The sequence below is a fragment of the Diceros bicornis genome, chromosome 15 (genome assembly GCF_020826845.1).
Source record: "Diceros bicornis minor isolate mBicDic1 chromosome 15, mDicBic1.mat.cur, whole genome shotgun sequence".
Lineage (NCBI taxonomy): Eukaryota > Metazoa > Chordata > Mammalia > Perissodactyla > Rhinocerotidae > Diceros > Diceros bicornis.
The window spans coordinates 15,710,485-15,730,240 of NC_080754.1; the positions used below are offsets into that span (position 1 = coordinate 15,710,485).

At 38.3% G+C, this 19,756-nt stretch overlaps 1 protein-coding gene across 2 annotated transcripts in view; it reads right to left on the reverse strand.

Moving 5' to 3' along the window:
* Positions 1–19,756, reverse strand: part of CFAP44 (cilia and flagella associated protein 44) — a 105,605-nt gene that overhangs the window by 24,282 nt on the left and 61,567 nt on the right. For both annotated transcript variants that reach the window (XM_058555793.1, XM_058555794.1), the window contains 4 exons: positions 16,570–16,766; positions 14,835–15,009; positions 5,463–5,640; positions 1,742–2,242 (listed from right to left, as the gene is read on the reverse strand). In XM_058555793.1, the coding sequence (XP_058411776.1) occupies positions 1,742–2,242; positions 5,463–5,640; positions 14,835–15,009; positions 16,570–16,766 (1,051 nt within the window). The remainder of the gene's footprint in view (positions 1–1,741; positions 2,243–5,462; positions 5,641–14,834; positions 15,010–16,569; positions 16,767–19,756) is intronic.

Sequence of the window (19,756 nt, forward strand, 5' to 3'; positions counted from 1 at the left end):
GACCTTAGTCCACCGCCGACCTAATGATTGTAAATCCTGTTTTGCTCTAATTTTGGCACAATTTCTCCCCCACTCTGTCCCAAAGGACATGAAGAGATCAAGAGAGAGCCCCACGAGTGGATTCTCCTGAGGAAGCTAGTATAATAGGAAGAAGAACCATCCCAGGTCTTGCACTGGGCTGTGTGTGATGGGGAACCTCACTGTTCAACACTCGTAATGAGTGAGGGCCCAGCTGGGGCGGAGGAGGAGAAAGAGATCCGTGGGCTTGGGGCAGTGCAGGTGATGGAGAATTTTAGACAGCTAAAACAACAACAACAACAACAACAAAGCAAGAAGAAGAAAAAATTAAACTTTTAACTATGTATGTCTGTAGACTAAATAGGCTCCCCTTTAATGCTTGTTCAACAAATCGGAATTATTTTTAAATTTCTTTGGAGGCAGGACTATATTGTCTTTAGTGTAACACATTCTGAAACTGTACCACATAGTGTCCAAGTTGGTAAGGGTCACATTTGTTTTATTCTCTCTCACCTCACAGTCTGTAAGCTTTATGAGGATAGAGAACCTGTCTGGCTTGAGTACTGTTCCCTCCCTACTACCTAGCTAGCACTGTCCCAGTGTGTAGAATGTCTAATAAATATTTGTTATGTTAATAAATAAATTGGTTACAATTAAATCAATCAAAACTTTTTACTGAATATCTACAATTTGTCTGACATTGTTCTAGACACTGTGGGGGAATCAGAAGAAGTATATGTGGCCCTTCCCTCAAGAATTACATAATCTAATTTGTAAGACACAACTAATACATACAAAACAGTAAGAAATATAAGTGCAAAACATGAGGTGCTGGTTATAGGTGTGACTGGAGTTTAGAAAAAAGGAGAGTAAGTAATGTGGGCAGAAGATTCTGGAGAAGGTTTGGAACTGGGCCGAGTTTTGAATGATGACTCAACTTTGGAAGGAAGTCATTGCAGGTCGAATGAAATAGCAAAGGAAAAAGCACGGATATAAAACTCAGAATGGGGGGAGGGAGAGTGGGGAGAAGCAGGAAGAGAGAAAACGGGGCTGGATGAAGTAGAGATAATGGGTGAATAATAAGGTTGGGAAGCTAGAGGGGGTGCCTTCACAGGGTGGAGCTGGCAAGACACACAGAGGAAGGGGACTCTATACGGCTGGCAGCAGTGAGCTACCTATCCAGGAAAGGTCCTTTTCCTTCTTTATTCAGAGCAGCTCCTGCACAACCGGCTCCAGCCTGGTCCTGATTTTCCGAGATATAAAAATAGTTGCCATTCCAGCTCCAGAACAGTTTTGAAGCCCATCATCACTATGAACACTCCCACTAATGGAGCAAACCGCACAGGAGAGGAAGAGGAGGGTACAAAAAGCAGCAGGTACCCCAATTTTCTCTGGAAGGTTCCATCCATTTCTGAAAGCTGCTCTATCACTTCCCCTTTACCATGACTTCATTTAGATGCCAGTTAACATGGATTTGCCCTTAATTCTTGGTTAGCTTTCCAAAGAGGAAAACGTTAAATATCTCCAAAGTTCTGGGCAGAGCATAATGATTTTCAGAGGACCAGGGATGGGGAGGAAGCCAAGCTACCAATGAGTTGTGGGCTGGTCAGGGTTTGGGGAAGGTTAACATATAGAATTTAAAATAAACAAATAAGAAACTAGATCTAGGTCTTCCCTGCTCTCCTCTCCTTCAGCTTTAAATCGGCACAGTCTTGCCCCTTACCCTGTTGGTCAAATACTGTTGCATGTACAAGTGTTTAATCTCATCCCTCTTCATAATCTCCAGCTCCACTTCAGTTGGATCTGCTTTTTCAAATTCCAGAAACTTTGGAATATCTAGACCGAATGTCAATGCCTTTGATGATCTAGACAATGAATCTCGTGTTGTCAAATCCCCATTCTTTCCAGAAGACAGTTTAAGGAATCCTCCAGATGAGCCTGTAGACCCTGTCTGTTCCACTTGGGGGGCCTTTTCATCCTGACTTTTCATCTGTTGTTGCTTAAAAGCTAGGAGAGTTTCCTCATCATACTGAAATCTCTTTTCTGGAACTTCTTCCGGGTGTATCTGAGGGATTTGGGGAATGAGGATGTGCTTGGATATGTGAAGAGCTGACTGAATGTTCTTCAGTTCTTGTACCAGGCATTGTATTTCCTCGACGACAGCAACTTTAAGGTCTCGCAGAGAGAGGATGCACTTGTTCATGTGCATTTTCTTGGAATGGATCTGATAAAAAGAACAGGAAGAAAGCCAAATGACAACCCACTCACAAAGAATAGTTTGAAACATGATGTGCTTTTGTCCCTTGATTGGTATTGTCGGGGGAAGAGGGAGAATCTCCCTCTGCCCTTTCTCTTAAGGTTCTTCTGGCTGGCCAAATAATCAACAAGACAGGTTAGCAGGAGAAAATAATACCAAGTTTAATAACATGTATACATGGGAGAAAGCAGGGACACTGCGTTTCTCAACACAATAGCAGAAATTCTCGTCTTAAATATCATTTTCAGCCAATGACAAAGGAGGATTTTGGGGGTGGGGGGAGTCAGTTACAGGAGATTACCACTAAAGCACAGTAAACAAGAGTAAGGTTTATTATACAGCCCCAAGGCCTCATCTTCCACATTGATAAGTTACTAGAAATGAGCTCACCCCCCCTTTTTCTCAATACAGAGAGGGAGATACCTTTACAAATGGAGACTTCCCTTGTAAATGATTGTCTGACAACTCCTCGCAGGGCCATCCAAAGAATGTGGCCAGAGAGACAGGACTCCCGATAAGATGGGCTTGTTGGTGCCTTTTCTATTGTAACCTCTATCCTAAATTATCTTTTTTAGCAGTCATGATAATAACCCCTTCCTAAAACAGATTTTTTGGTTTTAAATTCTTTAGGCAGTTTGGGAGGGGAAACTCAAATATTTTTCCTGAGCTCTCTGAGTCCTTATTGTCTTCAGCTCGAAATAATCCGCATACCAGAGTGGTGCTTCCTGGGGCAGCTTGCCCTGAGCACCATCAGTATGCCTAGCAAAATTTCAAGATAAAAATTTATCTGATCATTCCTGTTCACTACTAAGTTACTCTTTCCTCTAGCTTTTCGACTTTTTCCCCTTTAGCCTCTCCAAGAGGGGGAGACAGTCTGGATGTGACCTCTGGTGTCCCTCAGCTGGCTTGGTGGGCTGAGTTCCCCCGTCCTCCTCCCACCACTCAGTGGAAGTCTTTCCTGAAGCCTTATACTCAGCCAGATCCCAGGGAAGGAAAGATCATTCTTTGGTCAGGAACACACAAGTAACTGCGCTTCCCTTATGGAAACACTCACTTAGGGTTGCCCACCTAGGGCCAAACTACAGTTTAGCCTATTTTCACTCTGTATTTTGGCCACATTATCACTGCTACTCCTTGTGCAGGCAAGGTCACGATTCTGAATTTCAATGTCATGTCACACCAAGAGATTCCAGGACAGTTCCTTGGTTCCTTCTCCATGTATCTAAGCCAAGCTGTGGCCCCTGCCTCCAGCCACACATGCCACACAGGCCCATTGCTCCCTCATTACAGCTCTCTCGCTGCTCTGTGTTTCCTAAATGCCCTTACCAGAGCCTATAGGCACATGCAACCCTATTCCTGTGTGCAGTTAGGCAACTAGATGGTCCACAGGCTATTAAGAGTTACTTTGCATAAATATACAGGTTAAAAAATAAAATATCAAAAGGCACTTCTCCAAGCAGTCTTACAAAACTTACCTGTATATTTACTATCTATAAAGCAAAAACAAGGAACAAAATAGAGAAGATGTTTTACATACTTAAGAACAAATCTTTAAAGCATTAAGAAGTTGAACTCAAAATCCAGCACTTGAATGAGTGGAGACCACTTCTGAAGCACCTGGAGGACTGAGAATTAAGCTTAAAAGAATGAACCCAAACCAGTCTGACAGCTGTAACACCTGCCTCTTTGAGGAGCCCTCTCTACACATCAACCCTTTCTTTCTGTTTTTCCAAATACCACACATACGTAAGTACTGGCCATTGGGAGGGTGGATGTATAATATACTATTTCTAAAATACTTGATTGTTTAATGATTTTTTTTAATTTAACCATGACAATAATGACCATTTATTGACTTTAACCATTACATTAACCCTATGAGGTACACTAGACATGTCTTATTGTTGTTAATTGGTATTAACACTCTTTCTACAGACAATATAATTGAGGCTTGGAGAGATCTACATGACTAGCAAAGTTCACATGGCTATTAAGTGGCAAAGATAGAAACAGAACTCCATCCTTCTGACTTATAGAATAGTGTGCTCTACATTATTTATGCTGCCATTTTAATAAAATAGATTTCAGTGTAATGTAGTTCAGTTCAAGACATCACACCTGTCCATCTCTAGTCATCTCTAGCTAGACTATGAAATTTCAGGTCTGGCTGACTGGCAAATTGTGCTCAAAAGAACATTTATCTATGATGATGGATGGACCATGATATATGAAACAAGAATTCCTTAGATGAAAGCTAGAAAATAATTCAAATGGTCACTAATAAAATGTTCAAAATGTGTGTTTGGCCAGAAAGGTATAGTGTAAATTTACAGCTATGAAAATTTATTTGTACATATGAATTGCATACCAAGAATCTTATACTGCTGGCATTTACAGCATCTTTGGTGAAAAAGAAAAATACCCTCCTTCCTCAAGACAGTTTACTTCCATTTGTCAGAAAATTATAAAATATTCAAATATAGTATATATGTGGTATGATTGGCACTCCCTCCAATGTGATGCCTTGAAATGTGCAAACTGCACAGCCATACTAGGTGGCCATGTACCAAATTCTCCTCAAAATGGTAGCTCAGATGCATTCTGAGCCTCTAAGTGTTAAAAGTCACTTAGTTCAAATTAAGGAATTACTACGGGAGAGGAAACTTTAGTAAGAAAATGGGGATGAGAAATCAGGACTATTGGAAGCAGTTTGGGAGAATGCAGAGAGAATCAAAGAGGAATATATTAATTGGTTAGTATTGAGTCACCTACAAATGTTTGGAAGTCCTGCAAAGCAAGCCTAAACACTGACCTCTTTTCCTGTCTTTAGTGGTCCATGGCAGCCAAAAACTACATCCAACAAGGAAATGTTTGAATTTCAGAGGTTTGAAGTTTATAAAATATAATGCTTTCACCCATGAAACTGGTATTGAGCCAACTAATTAATTTGATGGCTGTTTCTGCCATATTAGGTAAATAATCCTGGACAAATCTCTTGTCCTCTCTGGGCCTTAGCTTCCTCATTTGTAAAAGGGGGCATTATTCTAGATAATGATTAAGGTCTTTTCCAGTTGTAAATTTCTATGACTATGTATCCTTATGGACCAGATAGCAAAATGGGTGGTTTTCACAGAATTCAGTTAAAAACCCAGGTATCTCTCACGTCATGAAAGCTGTGGGTAAGTACCATAGAGTCAAGGTGTCCCAGTTCCTCTTCCTTCTTGGCAGCATTTATTCTCATGTGCTCAGGTATCTTATAGTCTGGGGCTGTCTTCAGATTGAAGTCTCCCATATACAACTGGGCCTCTTTGATGGCCTGAATATCTTTGGGATCTTCATAGTCATCAACAGGTTTACTCTTGTACCTATCAGAAAAAGAGACAAGCCAGTCACAAATATAATAAAGTCTAACTTGTCTACTTTACTACAGGTATATAATCAAATTCAATCATGAAGTAAAAGTATAATTCTGAGTGTACGATGCTACTTTTGTCTATAGAGCCCATGCATTTTTTTAAATTGAGGGACTATTTTTATTTATTTATTTATTTTTATTTTTATTTTTTTAATTTTTTGTTTATTGCAGTAACATTGGTTTATAACATTGTATAAATTTCAGGTGTAAATCATTATACGTCTATTTCTGCAGAGATTATATCATGTTCACCACCCAAATACTGATTACAACCCATCACCACACACATTGCCTAATTATCCCTTTCGCCCTCCTCCCTCCGCCCTTCCCCTCTGGTAACCACCAATCCAATCTCTATCTCTATGTGTTTGTTTGTTGTTGTTATTATCTACTACTTAACGAAGGAAATCATACGGTATTTGACCTTCTCCCTCTGACTTATTTCACTTTGTATAATACCCTCAATGTCCATCCATGTTGTCACAAATGGCTGGATTTCATCATTTCTTGTGGCTGAGTAGTATTCCATTGTGTATATATACCACATCATCTTTGTCCATTCGTCCCTTGACGGGCACTTAGGTTGCTTCCAAGTCTTGGCTATTGTGAATAACGCTGTAATGAACACAGGGGTGCATGTATCTTTACGCATTGGTGTTTTCAAGTTCTTTGGATAAATACCCAGCAGTGGAATACCTGGATCATATGGTAGTTCTATCCTTAATTTTTTGAGGAATCTCCATACTGTTTTCCATAGTGGCTACACCAGTTTGCACTCCCACCAGCAGTGTATGAGAGTTCCCTTCTCTCCACACCCTCTCCAACACTTGTTGTTTCCTGTCTTGTTCTGACGGGCGTGAGGTGATATCTCATTGTAGTTTTGATTTGCATTTCCCTGATAGTTAATGATGTTGAACATCTTTTCATGTGCCTGTTGGCCATCTGTATATTTTCTTTGGAGAAATGTCTGTTCAGGTCTTTTGCCCATTTTTTAATTGGGTTGTTAGTTTTTTTGTTGTTGAGATGCATGAGTTCTTTATATATTTTGGAGATTAACCCCTTATCAGATGTATGGTTTGCAAATATCTTCTCCCAATTGTTAGGTTGTCTTTTCGTTTTGTTGATGGTTTCCTTTGCTGTGCAGAAGCTTTTTAGTTTGATGTAGTCCCATTTGTTTATTTTTTCTATTGTTTCTCTTGCCTGGTCAGACATGGTGCTTGCAAATATGTTGCTAAGACCGATGTTGAAGAGTGTACTGCCTATGTTTTCTTCTAGAAGTTTCATAGTTTCAGGTCTTACATTCAAGTCTTTAATCCATTTTGAGTTAATTTTTGTGTATGGTGTAAGGTAATGATCTACTTTCAGTTTTTTGCATGTGGCTATCCAGTTTTCCCAACACCATTTGTTGAAGAGACTTTCTTTTCTCCATTGTATGTTCTTGGCTCCTTTGTCAAAGATTAGCTGTCCATAGATGTGTGGGTTTATTTCTGGGCTTTCGATTCTCTTCCATTGATCTGTGTGTCTGTTTTTGTGCCAGTACCATGCTGTTTTCGTTACTATAGCTTTGTAGTATATTTTGAAATCAGGGACTGTGATACCTCCAGCTTTGTTCTTTTTTCTCAGGATTCCTTTAGATATTTGGGGTCTTTTGTTGTTCCATATAAATTTTAGGATTCTTTGTTCTATTTCTGTGAAAAATGTTGTTGGAACTTTGATAGGGATTGCATTGAATCTATAGATTGCTTTAGGAAGTATGGACATCTTAACTATGTTAATTCTTCCAATCCAAGAGCACGGAACATCTTTCCATTTCTTTGTGTCTTCTTCAATTTCTTTCAGCAATGTTTTATAGATTTCGGTGTACAGATCTTTCACCTCTTTGGTTAAGTTTAATCCTAGGTATTCTATTCTTTTTGTTGCAATTGTAAATGGGATTGTATTCTTAATTTCTCTTTCTGCTACTTTATTGCTAGTGTATAGAAATGCAACTGATTTTTGTATGTTGATTTTGTATGCTGCAACTTTACGGTATTCGTTTATTACTTCTCAAAGTTTTTTGGGGGCCGGCCCCGTGGCTTAGCGGTTAAGTGCACACGCTCCACTACTGGCGGCCCTGGTTTGGATCCCGGGTGCGCACTGATGCACCCCTTCTCTGGCCATGCTGAGGCCGCATCCCACACACAGCAACTAGAAGGATGTGCAACTATGACATACAACTATCTACTGGGGCTTTGGGGGAAAAAAAAAGAAGGAGGATTGGCAATAGATGTTAGCTCGGAGCCGGTCTTCCTCAGCAAAAAGAGGAGGATTAGCATGGATGTTAGCTCAGGGCTGATCTTCCTCACAAAAAAATAAATAAATAAATAAATGTTTTTTGGTGGATTCTTTAGGGTTTTCTATATATAAAATCATGTCATCTGAAAATAGTGAGAGTTTCACTTCTTCCTTTCCAATTTGGATCCCTTTTATTTCTTTTTCTTGCCTGATTGCTCTGGCTAGGACTTCCAGTACTATGTTAAATAGGAGTGGTGACAGTGGGCATCCTTGTCTGGTTCCTGTTCTTAGAAGGATAGCTTTCAGTTTTTCACCATTGAGGATGATATTAGCTGTGGGTTTCTCATATATGGCCTTTATTATGTTGAGGTACTTTCCTTCTATACCCATTTTATTCAGAGTTTTTATCATAAATGGATGCTGTATCTTGTCAAATGTTTTCTCGGCATCCATTGAGATGATCATGTGATTTTTATTCTTCATTTTATTAATGTGGTGTATTACATTGATTGATTTGCGAATGTTGAACCATTCCTGCATCCCTGGAATAAATCCCACTTGATCATGGTCTATAATCTGTTTAATGTATTGTTGTATGCGATTTGCTAGTATTTTTTTGAGGATTTTTGCATCGATGTCCATCAGTGATATTGGCCTGTAATTTTCTTTTTTTTTTTGTGTTGTCCTTGTCTGGTTTTGGTATCAGGGTAATGTCGGCTTTGTAGAATGAGTTAGGGAGCTTCCCCACCTCCTCAATTTTTTGGAAGAGTTTGAGAAGGATAGGTATTAAGTCTTCTTTGAATGTTTGGTAGAATTCACCAGGGAAGCCGTCTGGTCCTGGACTTTTATTTTTGGGGAGGTTTTTGATTACTGTTTTGATCTCCTCCCTGGTGATTGGTCTATTCAAATTCTCTATTTCTTCTTGATCCAGTTTTGGAAGGTTGTATGAGTCTAAGAATTGATCCATTTCTTCCAGTTTGTCAAATTTGTTGGCATATAGTTTTTCATAGTATTCTCTTATAATCTTTTGTATTTCTGAAGTGTCCGTTGTAATTTCTCCTCTTTCATTTCTGATTCTACTTATTTGAGCCTTCTCTCTTTTTTTCTTGGTGAGTCTAGCTAAAGGTTTGTCAATTTTGTTTATCTTTACAAAGCACCAGCTCTTGGTTTTATTAATTTTTTCTATTGTTTTTTTAGTCTCTATTTCATTTATTTCTGCTCTGATTTTTATAATTTCTCTTCTTCTACTGATTTTGGGCTTTGTTTGTTCTTCTTTTTCCAGTTCCTTTTGGTGCATTGTTAGATTGTTTATTTGAGATTTTTCTTGTTTGTTGAGATAGGTCTGTATTTCTATACGCTTCCCTCTTAGAACTGCTTTTGCTGTATCCCATAAATTCTGGCATGTTGTATTTTCATTTTGATTTGTCTCAAGGTATTTTTTGATTTTTTCATTGACCCAATCGTTGTTCAGTAGCATTTTGTTTAATCTCCACATATTTGTGGCTTTTCTGATTTTCTTTCTATAGTTGATTTCTAGTTTCATACCATTGTGGTCACAAAAGATGCTTGGTATTATTTCAATCTTCTTAAATTTATGTAGACTTGTTTTGTGGCCTAATATGTGATCAGTCCTGGAGAACGTTCCATGTGCATTTTAAAAGAACGTGTATTCTTTGGTTTTTGGATGGAATGTTCTGTATATATCTACTAGGTCCTTCTGTTCTAGTGTGTCATTTAATACCAATGTTTCCTTATTGATCTTCAGTTCGGATGATCTATCCATTGGTGTAAGTGTAGTGTTAAAGTACCCTACTGTTATTGTGTTACTGTCTATTTCTCTTTTTATGTCTGTTAATAATTGCTTTATATATTTAGGTGTTCCTGCATTGGGTGCATAGATATTTACAAGTGTTATATCCTCTTGTTGGATTGTTCCCTTGATCATTATGTAATGCCCTTCTTTGTCTCTTTTTACAGTTTTTGTTTTAAAGTCTATTTTGTCTGATATGAGTTAGGGACTATTTTTAAAGCATCCCAAGAAAAAATAATAAATAATTAAATAATCTGGATCATTCTTAGGCTTTGGTTCACTTCTAAGTAATTTATATCAACACTGTTATTTATCCCCTCAATAGAAATTAAGCCTTGGAGATGAGGTGGGTTGCTTTTTTTCCTAAATCTTTAAAAAGTTAATCGAACTTTTTTTAATAATATAAGTGATTGTCATAAAATTTGTCATAACATTTTCAAAAAAGGGCTCTAGTTCAAAATGATAGCATGAGAATATGTATTTGCCTCCCCCTCTCTCCCCAAATTCCACAGAAATACCTGTAGAGGCATTAAAGGGAATAAATCATTAGGAAAGCTGAGAATGGGATAGAAAGCCATAAGCAAACCGGTAATAGTGATACATTTCTAGAAGACAGAAAGAAAAGGAAATCATATTAATGGATAAAAACCAGACCAGTGAAAACTGTAGCCCAGATTACCCTGACGAGAAGGCTATTAAAAGGATTGGATATGGTCTGCTTGATAGAGTTCCTAGGAGACTCCAAGCACAGAGAGGGTAGGTTTGGAGCGGGGAATGGAATGCTAGACATTATTTGACAAAATTAATTAAGGATTAAAAAGAATGCCTGAAACAGTTGGGCCCTCCCAGTTTTCCCATCTCCACACATACAAAGCAGTAGCAACTTTTACACCTAGACTAAAACGGAAAAATTAATCTCTACAGAAACTGCCCTCTCTGCTTGGGAAGAATTAAGGCATCTAGGGTATGGGTTGGCACCCCAGTGTAGGGATCTTCATTGGGAGACCCCAACCTACCTAATTCTTTAAAGTGAAGTCTGTCAATCAACATGAGCACGTGCACATAGCTTGCAGTCAGCCCTTTAGGAAAACAAACATATACAATAGCAGAGGAAACACATGCCATCTAATGTGTTAATTGACAATCATTCATTTGTGTATAACATCACTATAAGGAAGGATTAATATTTTTAAAAGAAAGAGAAGGAAAGAAAAAATGGAAAGGAAGGAAGGAAAGAGGGAGGGGAAAGAAGGAAATAGGGAGGTGAAGAAGGAAAGAGGGAGAGAAAAGAAAGGGAAAAGGGAAGGGAGGGGAGGGGGGAGGGAAGGGAGGAAGAAAGAGAGAGAGGAAGTAAGGGAGGGAGGGGGAGAGGGAGGGAGGAAGGGAGGGGGAGAGAGAGAGAGAAAGAGGAAAGGAAGGAAGGAAGAAAAAGAAAGAAAGAAAGAAAGAAAGAAAGAAAGAAAGAAAGAAAGAAAGAAAGAAAGAAAGAAAGAAAGAAAGAAAGAAAGAAAGAAAGAAAGAAAGAGAGAGAGAGAGAGAGAGAGAGAGAGAGAGAGAGGGAGGGAGGGAGGGAGGGAGGGAGGGAGGGAGGGAGGGAGGAAGGAAGGGAGGAAGGGAGGAAAGGAAAGAAGGAAGGAAGGAAAGCAAGCAAGCAGATAGTTCTGCTCTGGCAATGTGAAAGAAACAAGGCCCATAATTATCCTCATGCTATAAAGAACTAGAAAACTGAACAAAAATATATAAAACAACTATGTTCAGCCATTGAACATAGGCAGCACAGGACTGTAATTCCTGAGAGAAGTGAAACAAAATAAATAATCCTTACTGTCTCCTGGTTTCTGCCTGAAGGAAATTACCAGACTGTGGAGTAGGGTTGGCATCCCAAATATTAGCCCAGTGATCTCACTGATTGAGGTAACAGAGATCAGAGTTCAGAGAGGTGGTTAGAATTTTGTGGAAAAGAATGTCAGAGCTACACAAAGAAATATCTCTAGAAATCCACATGGGGCTCTGGAGTTTGGGGCTGAGTATTAATCTGTACAGGTGTAATGTGAAACACCATGAAGCTGGGCAAAGAACAATATCTGGAGAAAGTATAGTTACTGGGAAGCTGTAAGACAAGTAATTCTCACAGTTTGCTGGGAATCACTCATGATCCCATCAGCTGGAGAGACCTTGTTAAATGTAGAGGATATTCATTAGAGACCCTAAAAGAGTTATGCCTTCGAAGTGGGAAAAACAGAAGATCTAGTCAGTATTATCACTCACCTTGTCCTCATTGATATTTCCAGAACACTACACCCAAGAATGCAAGGATACACACTTTTTACGCATTAGCGTTTTTGTGTTCTTTGGATAAACGCCTAGCAGTGGAATAGCTGGATCATATGGTAGTTCTATTCTTAATTTTTTGAGGAATCTCCATACTGTTTTCCATAGAGGCTGCACGAGTTTGCATTCCCACCAGCAGTGTATGAGAGTTCCCTTTTCTCCACATCCTCTCCAACACTTGTTGTTTCCTGTCTTGTTAATTACAGCCGTTCTGATGGGCGTGAGGTGATACCTCATTGTAGTTTTGATTTGCATTTACCTACAACTAGCTATGTTGAACATGTTTTCATGTGCCTGTTGGCCATCTGTATATCTTCTTTGGAAAAGTGTCTGTATAGGTCCTTTGCCCATTTTTTAATTGGGTTGTTTATTTTTTTGCTATTGAATTGTATGAGTTCTCTATATATTTTGGATATGAACTGCTTATTGGATATATGATTTGCAAATATTTTCTCCCATTCTGTAAGTTGTCTTTTCATTTTGTTAATGGTTTTCTTTGCTGTGCAGAAGCTTTTTAGTTTGATGTAGTCCACTTGTTTATTTTTATTTTTTTATTTTTTGTGAGGAAGATCAGCCCTGGCTAACATTCATGGCAATCCTCCTCTTTTTTGCTGAGGAAGACTGGCCCTAAGCTAACATCTATGCCCATCTTCCTCCACTTTATGTGGGATGCCGCCACAGCATGGCCTGACAAGCGGTGCGTCAGTGTGTGCCCGGGATCCGAACCCGGGCCACCAGCAGCAGAGTGGGCACACTTAACTGCTATGCCACAGGGCTGGCCTAATTGTTTATTTTTTTTAATTGCCTTTGCTTTTGGTGTCAAATCCCAAATCATTGCCAAATTGATATCAATGAACTTACCACCTATAATTTCTTCTAGGAGTTTTATAGTTTCAGGTCCTACATTCAAGTCTTTAATCCATTTTGAGTTGATTTTTGTGTATGGTGTGAGAGAGTGGTCCAGTTTTCCCAACACCGTTCATTTAAGAGATGGTCCTTTGCCCATTGTATATTCTTGGCTCCTTTGTCATAGTTAATTGACCATATATGCATGGGTTTATCTCTGGGCTTTTCTTTCTATTTCATTAATCTATGTGTCTGTTTTTATGTCAATACGATACTATTTTGATTGCTGTAGCTTTGTAATATAGTTTGAAATCAGAGAGCATGATGCTTCCACCTTTCTTCTTCTTTTTCAAGATTGCTTTGCCTATTCAGGGTCTTTTGTGGTTCCATACAAGTTTTAGGATTTTTTTTTTTCTATTTCTGTGAAAAATGCCCATAGAACTTTGATAGCGATTGCATTGAATGTGAAGATTCCTTTGGGTAGTATGTACAGTTTAGCAATATTAATTCTTCTAATCCATGAGCACAGAGTATCTTTTCACTTATTTTTGTCTTCTTCAATTTCTTTCATCAGTGTCTTATAGTTTTCAGAGTGCAGATATTTCACCTCCTTGGTTAAATTTATTCCTAAATATTTTATTCTTTTTGATGCAATTGTAAAAGACTCAACATAATAAATATATCAATTTTCCCCAAACTGATACACAGGAATTTAACATAATTTGTATCAGAATTTCAGCAAGACTTTTTCTGTAAAGATAGACAAGATTATTCTAAAATTCATATGGAAAGGCAAAGTAACTAGAATGACTATAACAATTTTGTAAAAGAAGAATAAAATGAGAGGAATCAGTGTACCCAATTTCAAGACCTGATACATAGCTACAGTAATCAACTCAGTGTGGTACTGGCAAAGAGACAGACACGTAGATCAACAGAACAGAAAGTGAACCTGGGCATAGACCCACACGAATAGGCCCAAATTATTTTTGACAAAGGTGCCAAATTAATTCAACAGAGGAAAGAGAGCTTTTTTGATAAATGGTGCTGGAGCAATTGTACATCCATAGGCAAAAAAAATGAACCTAAACCTAAATATAACACCTTATACAAAAACGAACACCAAAATGGATCACAGACTTAAATGTAAAACTATAAAACTTTTAGAAAAAAATAGGATAAAATCTTCAGGACCTAGGGCTAGGCAGAGTTCTTAGACTTGACAGCAAAACCAAGATTCATAGAAGGAAAAAATGATAAATTGGCTTCAACAAAATTAAAAACTTTTGCTCTGCAAAAGACCCTGTCAAGAGAATGAAAAGCTGCAGACTGGGAGAAAATGTATGCAACCCACGCATCCAACCAATACAGGACTAATATCTAGAACATACAAAGAACTCTCAAAACTCAACAGTAAAAAAGCAATCTTATTTGAACATAGGCAAAAGACATGAAGAGACATTTCACCAAAGACATATAGGTGACAAACAAATGAAAAGATGTGCTCGTTAAATGAAAGTACCTTGAACCAAGTTTAAAAAAAAGTCCACTTCAGATGATTAGAGACCTAAAGGTGAAAGCCGAAACTGTAAGATGTTAGAAGAACCTACAGGAGAATATCTTCGTGATGTTGGGATAGTAAAGAATTTCTTAATCTTTAAAAAATCACAATATTAGTACAATGGAATTCCTTGACCTGAAACTCTAAGAATCAAAGAAGTTCCAACAAGGCATCACCAGCCTGAAAGATCCAGCTGACCTGCTTCATCATCTCCATCTTGTTTTTATTTCTTTCAGTTCTTTCTTTAAACAACAATAAATATAATGATTTTTAAAGATATTTGAGACATATTAAAATGAAAGAGTTTAGGTAAAAAACTTACAGTTCCTCCCATTCTTTTTTTCGCTGCTGAATCTTAAGTTGGGCCCTTTCAGCTTTTAACATAAGTTTCCTTGTTTTCTCAATTTGATTTTCCACCATAATTTCACTTAGAGTTTTAGGTCGAAATTTCTTCCCTTTCTCTATAATTGATTCTTCTGGCACACTAACACTCCCACCTGTGCAGAGAGTCAACATTTTTTTTTAATATTTTAGAAACATTAAAATAAAACTCTCAAATATTGTTTTTAATCTGCCACATTTTAAAAAGTCCAGAGAATATAATGAATCTGTAAAACAAGATATTTATTGAGCAACTACCATGAATTCAACCCTATAATCAGTATTTTAGAATACCAAAATAAAGAGATATAAGTCACAATTTTTGCTCTTAAGAACTTTATTAAAAAGCTGGCAAGATGAGGCATATATTAAAATATTGGAGAACAAGATTAATAATAATGGACCACTGACAGATACTGGGAAGACGAGAAGGAGTGTTTGTGATATGATGGTGGGGGAAGGGGACAGCAAGTGAATCCTGTTTGACAGGTGTAATTTGAGGCGACATATACCAATTACAATAGTCTGTGGCCAAATAAAAAACTGGTCAGAAACACACAATCAAATCTATGATTTTAAAATTATTGGCTTTATCAATTAATAAGTATCTACTGGGGGAATTACTCTATTTATTCTCAAGCTACATACATATAGATATACTTCAGATATACATGAAAAAAGTTAAATAATAATATGGATGGTCATGTAGTTATAACTCACCACTGCACATTTCATATTTCAAATATATGGTAGTATGGAAAAGGAAGAGCTTAATGTGGCCTGGGAGGTCATGGAAAGGCTTTATAATAAAAGAGTATCAGGGCACTAGCCCAGATCTGGCCAGGCACCAGTGCCCTTTATTTATTCTTGACTGGGCTCTCCAGGCCACCCCAGAATTCTTGTCTTCCTCCTACTTATCTGCAGGCCCCCTGGGGGCAGCTACAAAGGCAGGTCGCAGGGATTAGAGGTATTATTTTCACATCTGGATTCGCAGTTCATCATTCCATTTAAAGCATATGTTCTTGGAAAATAGTTTGAAATGTCATGTTCCAGTCCCAACACTCTGGGGAGGGGCCCAGGAATCTGGGAAGAAATACTGCCTAAAAACTAGCATCTGGGGAAATACGAAAGTTAAGAATAGTTGGGGGCCAGCCCCATGGCCTAGTGGTTAGGTTCGGTGCACCCTACTTCTGTGGCTGGGGTTCGGCTCCCAGGCACATACATACACCACTTGTCAGCAGCCATGCTGTGGTGGCGACCCACATACAAATAGAGGAATATGGGCCATACAAATAGAGAAGATGTTAGCTCAGGGCAAATCTTCCTCAGGGAAAAAAAAAAAAAAGAATAGTTGGATGTGGGAAGTAAGAACACAGCAGCATCGGGTACTCTTATCCCCTTTCAGTCACGTAATCAGGGTGGGTTTTCTTTAGCAGCCTGCAGCAGAGAGGAAAGACAGGGTGGAGCACTGGTTGGAGAAACATGGGCTCTCATTCTCAGCCACACTGCATGCCCCTCTCTGTCTGATTATTTGTTCCAGAGGAATAAAAGAAGGGAGACAAGAGATTGAGCTCAAGCCGCCGAAAAGGGCTCAAAGGTTCTGCCCACAGGAAGACAGTTCAGTTTTGAAATCTTAGCAAACGAGGATTTAAAAGCCTTCTTGTCATTTAGGCTACCTGTATCCCTCTGGCTGTCCTTTCTCCCAGCTCCCTCTTTTTCAAACCTCTCCAGTTTGCTTGCTCTTCTCTCTGATTGACTTGCCCGTTTGGACCTGGAGTACTTGGAGGGCTTCACAAGCCTATAGGAGGAGATCTTGTGATCACTTTGTATGGCATGAACCACAACCATGTCACTCTCCAGTGAATCACGGAACCTGAAAAAATAAAACAAGTGTTTGCAATAGTCACCATTTTAATCATTTAATTACACCATTTAAATCATTGTGCATGATTACTAAGTAATAAAATAAGACCACAGTACGCTATGCTTATCAATAATACCATTATGTTGTGCTGGATCCAAAATTTAACCATGCATATACTAACAAGGACGTGATGGAAGTTGGATAGGACTTGGTTAAAGAGCAAGTACAATTTTCTTTCGAATGAAAATGCTAAACAACTCACTATTAATCAGTATGATACCATTGTTTTGCTAATATGTAGAAAAATGAAAAATTTTCAGGGAGTCTGCAATTTAATGGTAAATGGATCATATCAAACATCTCCCTATCTATTATCTCATATATAGAGTATATATGTATTACTTCTATATACATATATATAATATATAGTAGATAGGGAGGTGGATATATATATATATATATCATATATTTCATACATATTACCCTATTTGCCTCCATAAAAAACATTAAGCTCAGGAATTCATACTATTCTCTAGTCCACCCTTCTCTTACAGCCCACAGCAATTCATCTTTTAAAGCTCTTCTTTCATTAAATGGTTGCTATTTTTTGGCACTGGTTCATAATTATTCTCCCTTCTTTTAATTTTAGAATTTAACTTATGTACACAACAATTATTCCTAGCTTGTTTGCCTTTCCTACTATTTTTCTAACTCAATCTTTTAAGCCTATTTCTCCTTTTAAAATGGCTAGTTCTAATTTTCTCTTTTCTTTCATAGTATAGTATCTTTCTCATCTCTACAGCACTTATTCCCTTTGTCCTTTTGCCCACTGGAGTTTTAGTCCTTAAGTTTTAGACTTCCCATGAAACCCAGATAACATGAAGGAAAATATGGATGGTTTTGATCACGTCAAAATGCAAAACTTCTGCACAGTTAGAAAAATATGAACAATGTTTAGGGCAAATGGCAGAGTAGGAGAAAGCATTTACAATATGTATAGTAAAAGGCAATTACTTATAATACAGAAATAGAGACTAAAACTAAGAGAGACTAAAAGTAAAAATAATCAGAACTCAAAGAAAAATGAACAAGGAACTTAGACAATTCTAAGAATAAATATAAATGAACTATACAAATATGAAATTCTCAAACTTGCCAATAATTAAAAGAATGAAAATTATTCAACCAAGAGTTATTATATTTGTCCTATTAGACTGGTGAAGATGAAAACACTGGTAATACCCGGTGTTATTCAGTAGTTCAACTTGATCCTCTCCCCCGTTCCAGTCAGACAGCTAGGTACTTATTATTTCTTCCCATATGTTTACCAAAGACCTGAAGCTATGGAGGGTACAGGGGTCTAGACCAGAAGAGGAAAGCAGGGAGTTAAGGAAACAAGCATTTGAGGGCAAGAACAGTGGCAAGGAAGAGGTTCCACCTGATGAGGAAGATGCTGGGCAAATTGGGTCCTAGAGCTGTGGGCACTTGTTCCCTGCTTCTGACAGCATCTGGGGAGATGCAGGCCTCAAAGGCGATGGCTGTGTGTGGGTTTGATCCTGAGAACAGGGGCTCTTGGCCTCACCAAAGACCCTGCTCCAGCAGAGCACAGAAACCACTGAATCAAAGAACTGAAGGAAGCAGACAGGCTGGGACAACCAGCCTCAGCAGTAGAGACTGACTTTCCCATCTGCCTGGTGGCATAGGAAGCCAGAGTCAAATTTAAGTTTATTTAAATAAAGAACAGCAACATTGCTTACACACCTGAGTTTGTGAGTTAAGATTCATACTTGCCATATATATATACACATTTACAAATATATTGTGAATATTTATTAAAGACAAACATAGGAGACTATGTTGAGGGTTCCTCCTGAGAAGAGCTTCTTACCCACTTTCATCTCTTGGTGGATAGCAATCTAGATATAATTCAGGGATTCAAATATTCAAATATTTATCCAAGAATTCTAATATTTAATACCAGGTAACAAGTGCCATAATTCACAGGGTAACAGAGAGGCGACTGCTGCACAGAGAGCAAGCTCTGGAGATCTGCAGAGGGCTTCCTTCCAGCCTTCAGGTGAGTACTGAGTAGCAGGTGCATGTGAGGAGTCTACCTGGGACCAGAGAAATAGCCACCAGAAGGGAATGGGTGGAATAATCCCCAGACCCCACACAGGTTGGAATAGCTGTGTTCCCACAATCCTCATAATACCTGGGACATAGGGTAGAATGGTCAGAAGGTTTTGTCCCAGTAGTGGGCAACAGTTAGCTCTAGACTAAAGGCTGTCTGATCCTGCCTAACAAAGATTAAAAGCAAGCCTCAAAAACTCAAACTATTTCCAAGTAACTTAACTGAATCCCAGAACAAAGCTCAAGAATATATAAAGGTATATAAAAAAAAATACCCAGCACCCACAACGTAAAATTCACAATGTCTGACATCCAATCAAAATTTTTTAGGCAGGCAAAGAGGCAGAAAAATGTGACCCAAAATAAAGAGAAAAATTTCAATTAATAAAAACAGATCCAGAGCCAGCCCTGACGGCCTAGTGGTTAAAGTTCGGCGTGCTCCACTTCAGAGGCCCGGGTTCAGTTCCCGGGTGTGACAACACACCACCCATCTGTCAGGAGCCATGCTGTGGCGGCAGCTCACATAGAAGAACTAGAAGGACCTACAACTAGAATATACGACTATGTATTGGGAATTTGAAGAGAAAAAAAAAAAGAGAGAGAGAAAGACTGGTAACAGATGTTAGCTCAGGGCGAATCTTTCCCAGCAATCAATCAATCAAAACAGATCCAGAAATGACACAGAAGATATAACTAGTAGACAAGGACATTAAAGCAGTTATTTTATATTTTAAATGTTCAAGAAGGTAGAGGAAAGTGTGAGCACATTAAGGTGAGCAAAGTCCCCACCTATAATACTAGGAAGTCAATAAATGATGATTAATAATAAATTCACATAAATATATTATTTAAATGTATGGTTGTAACCA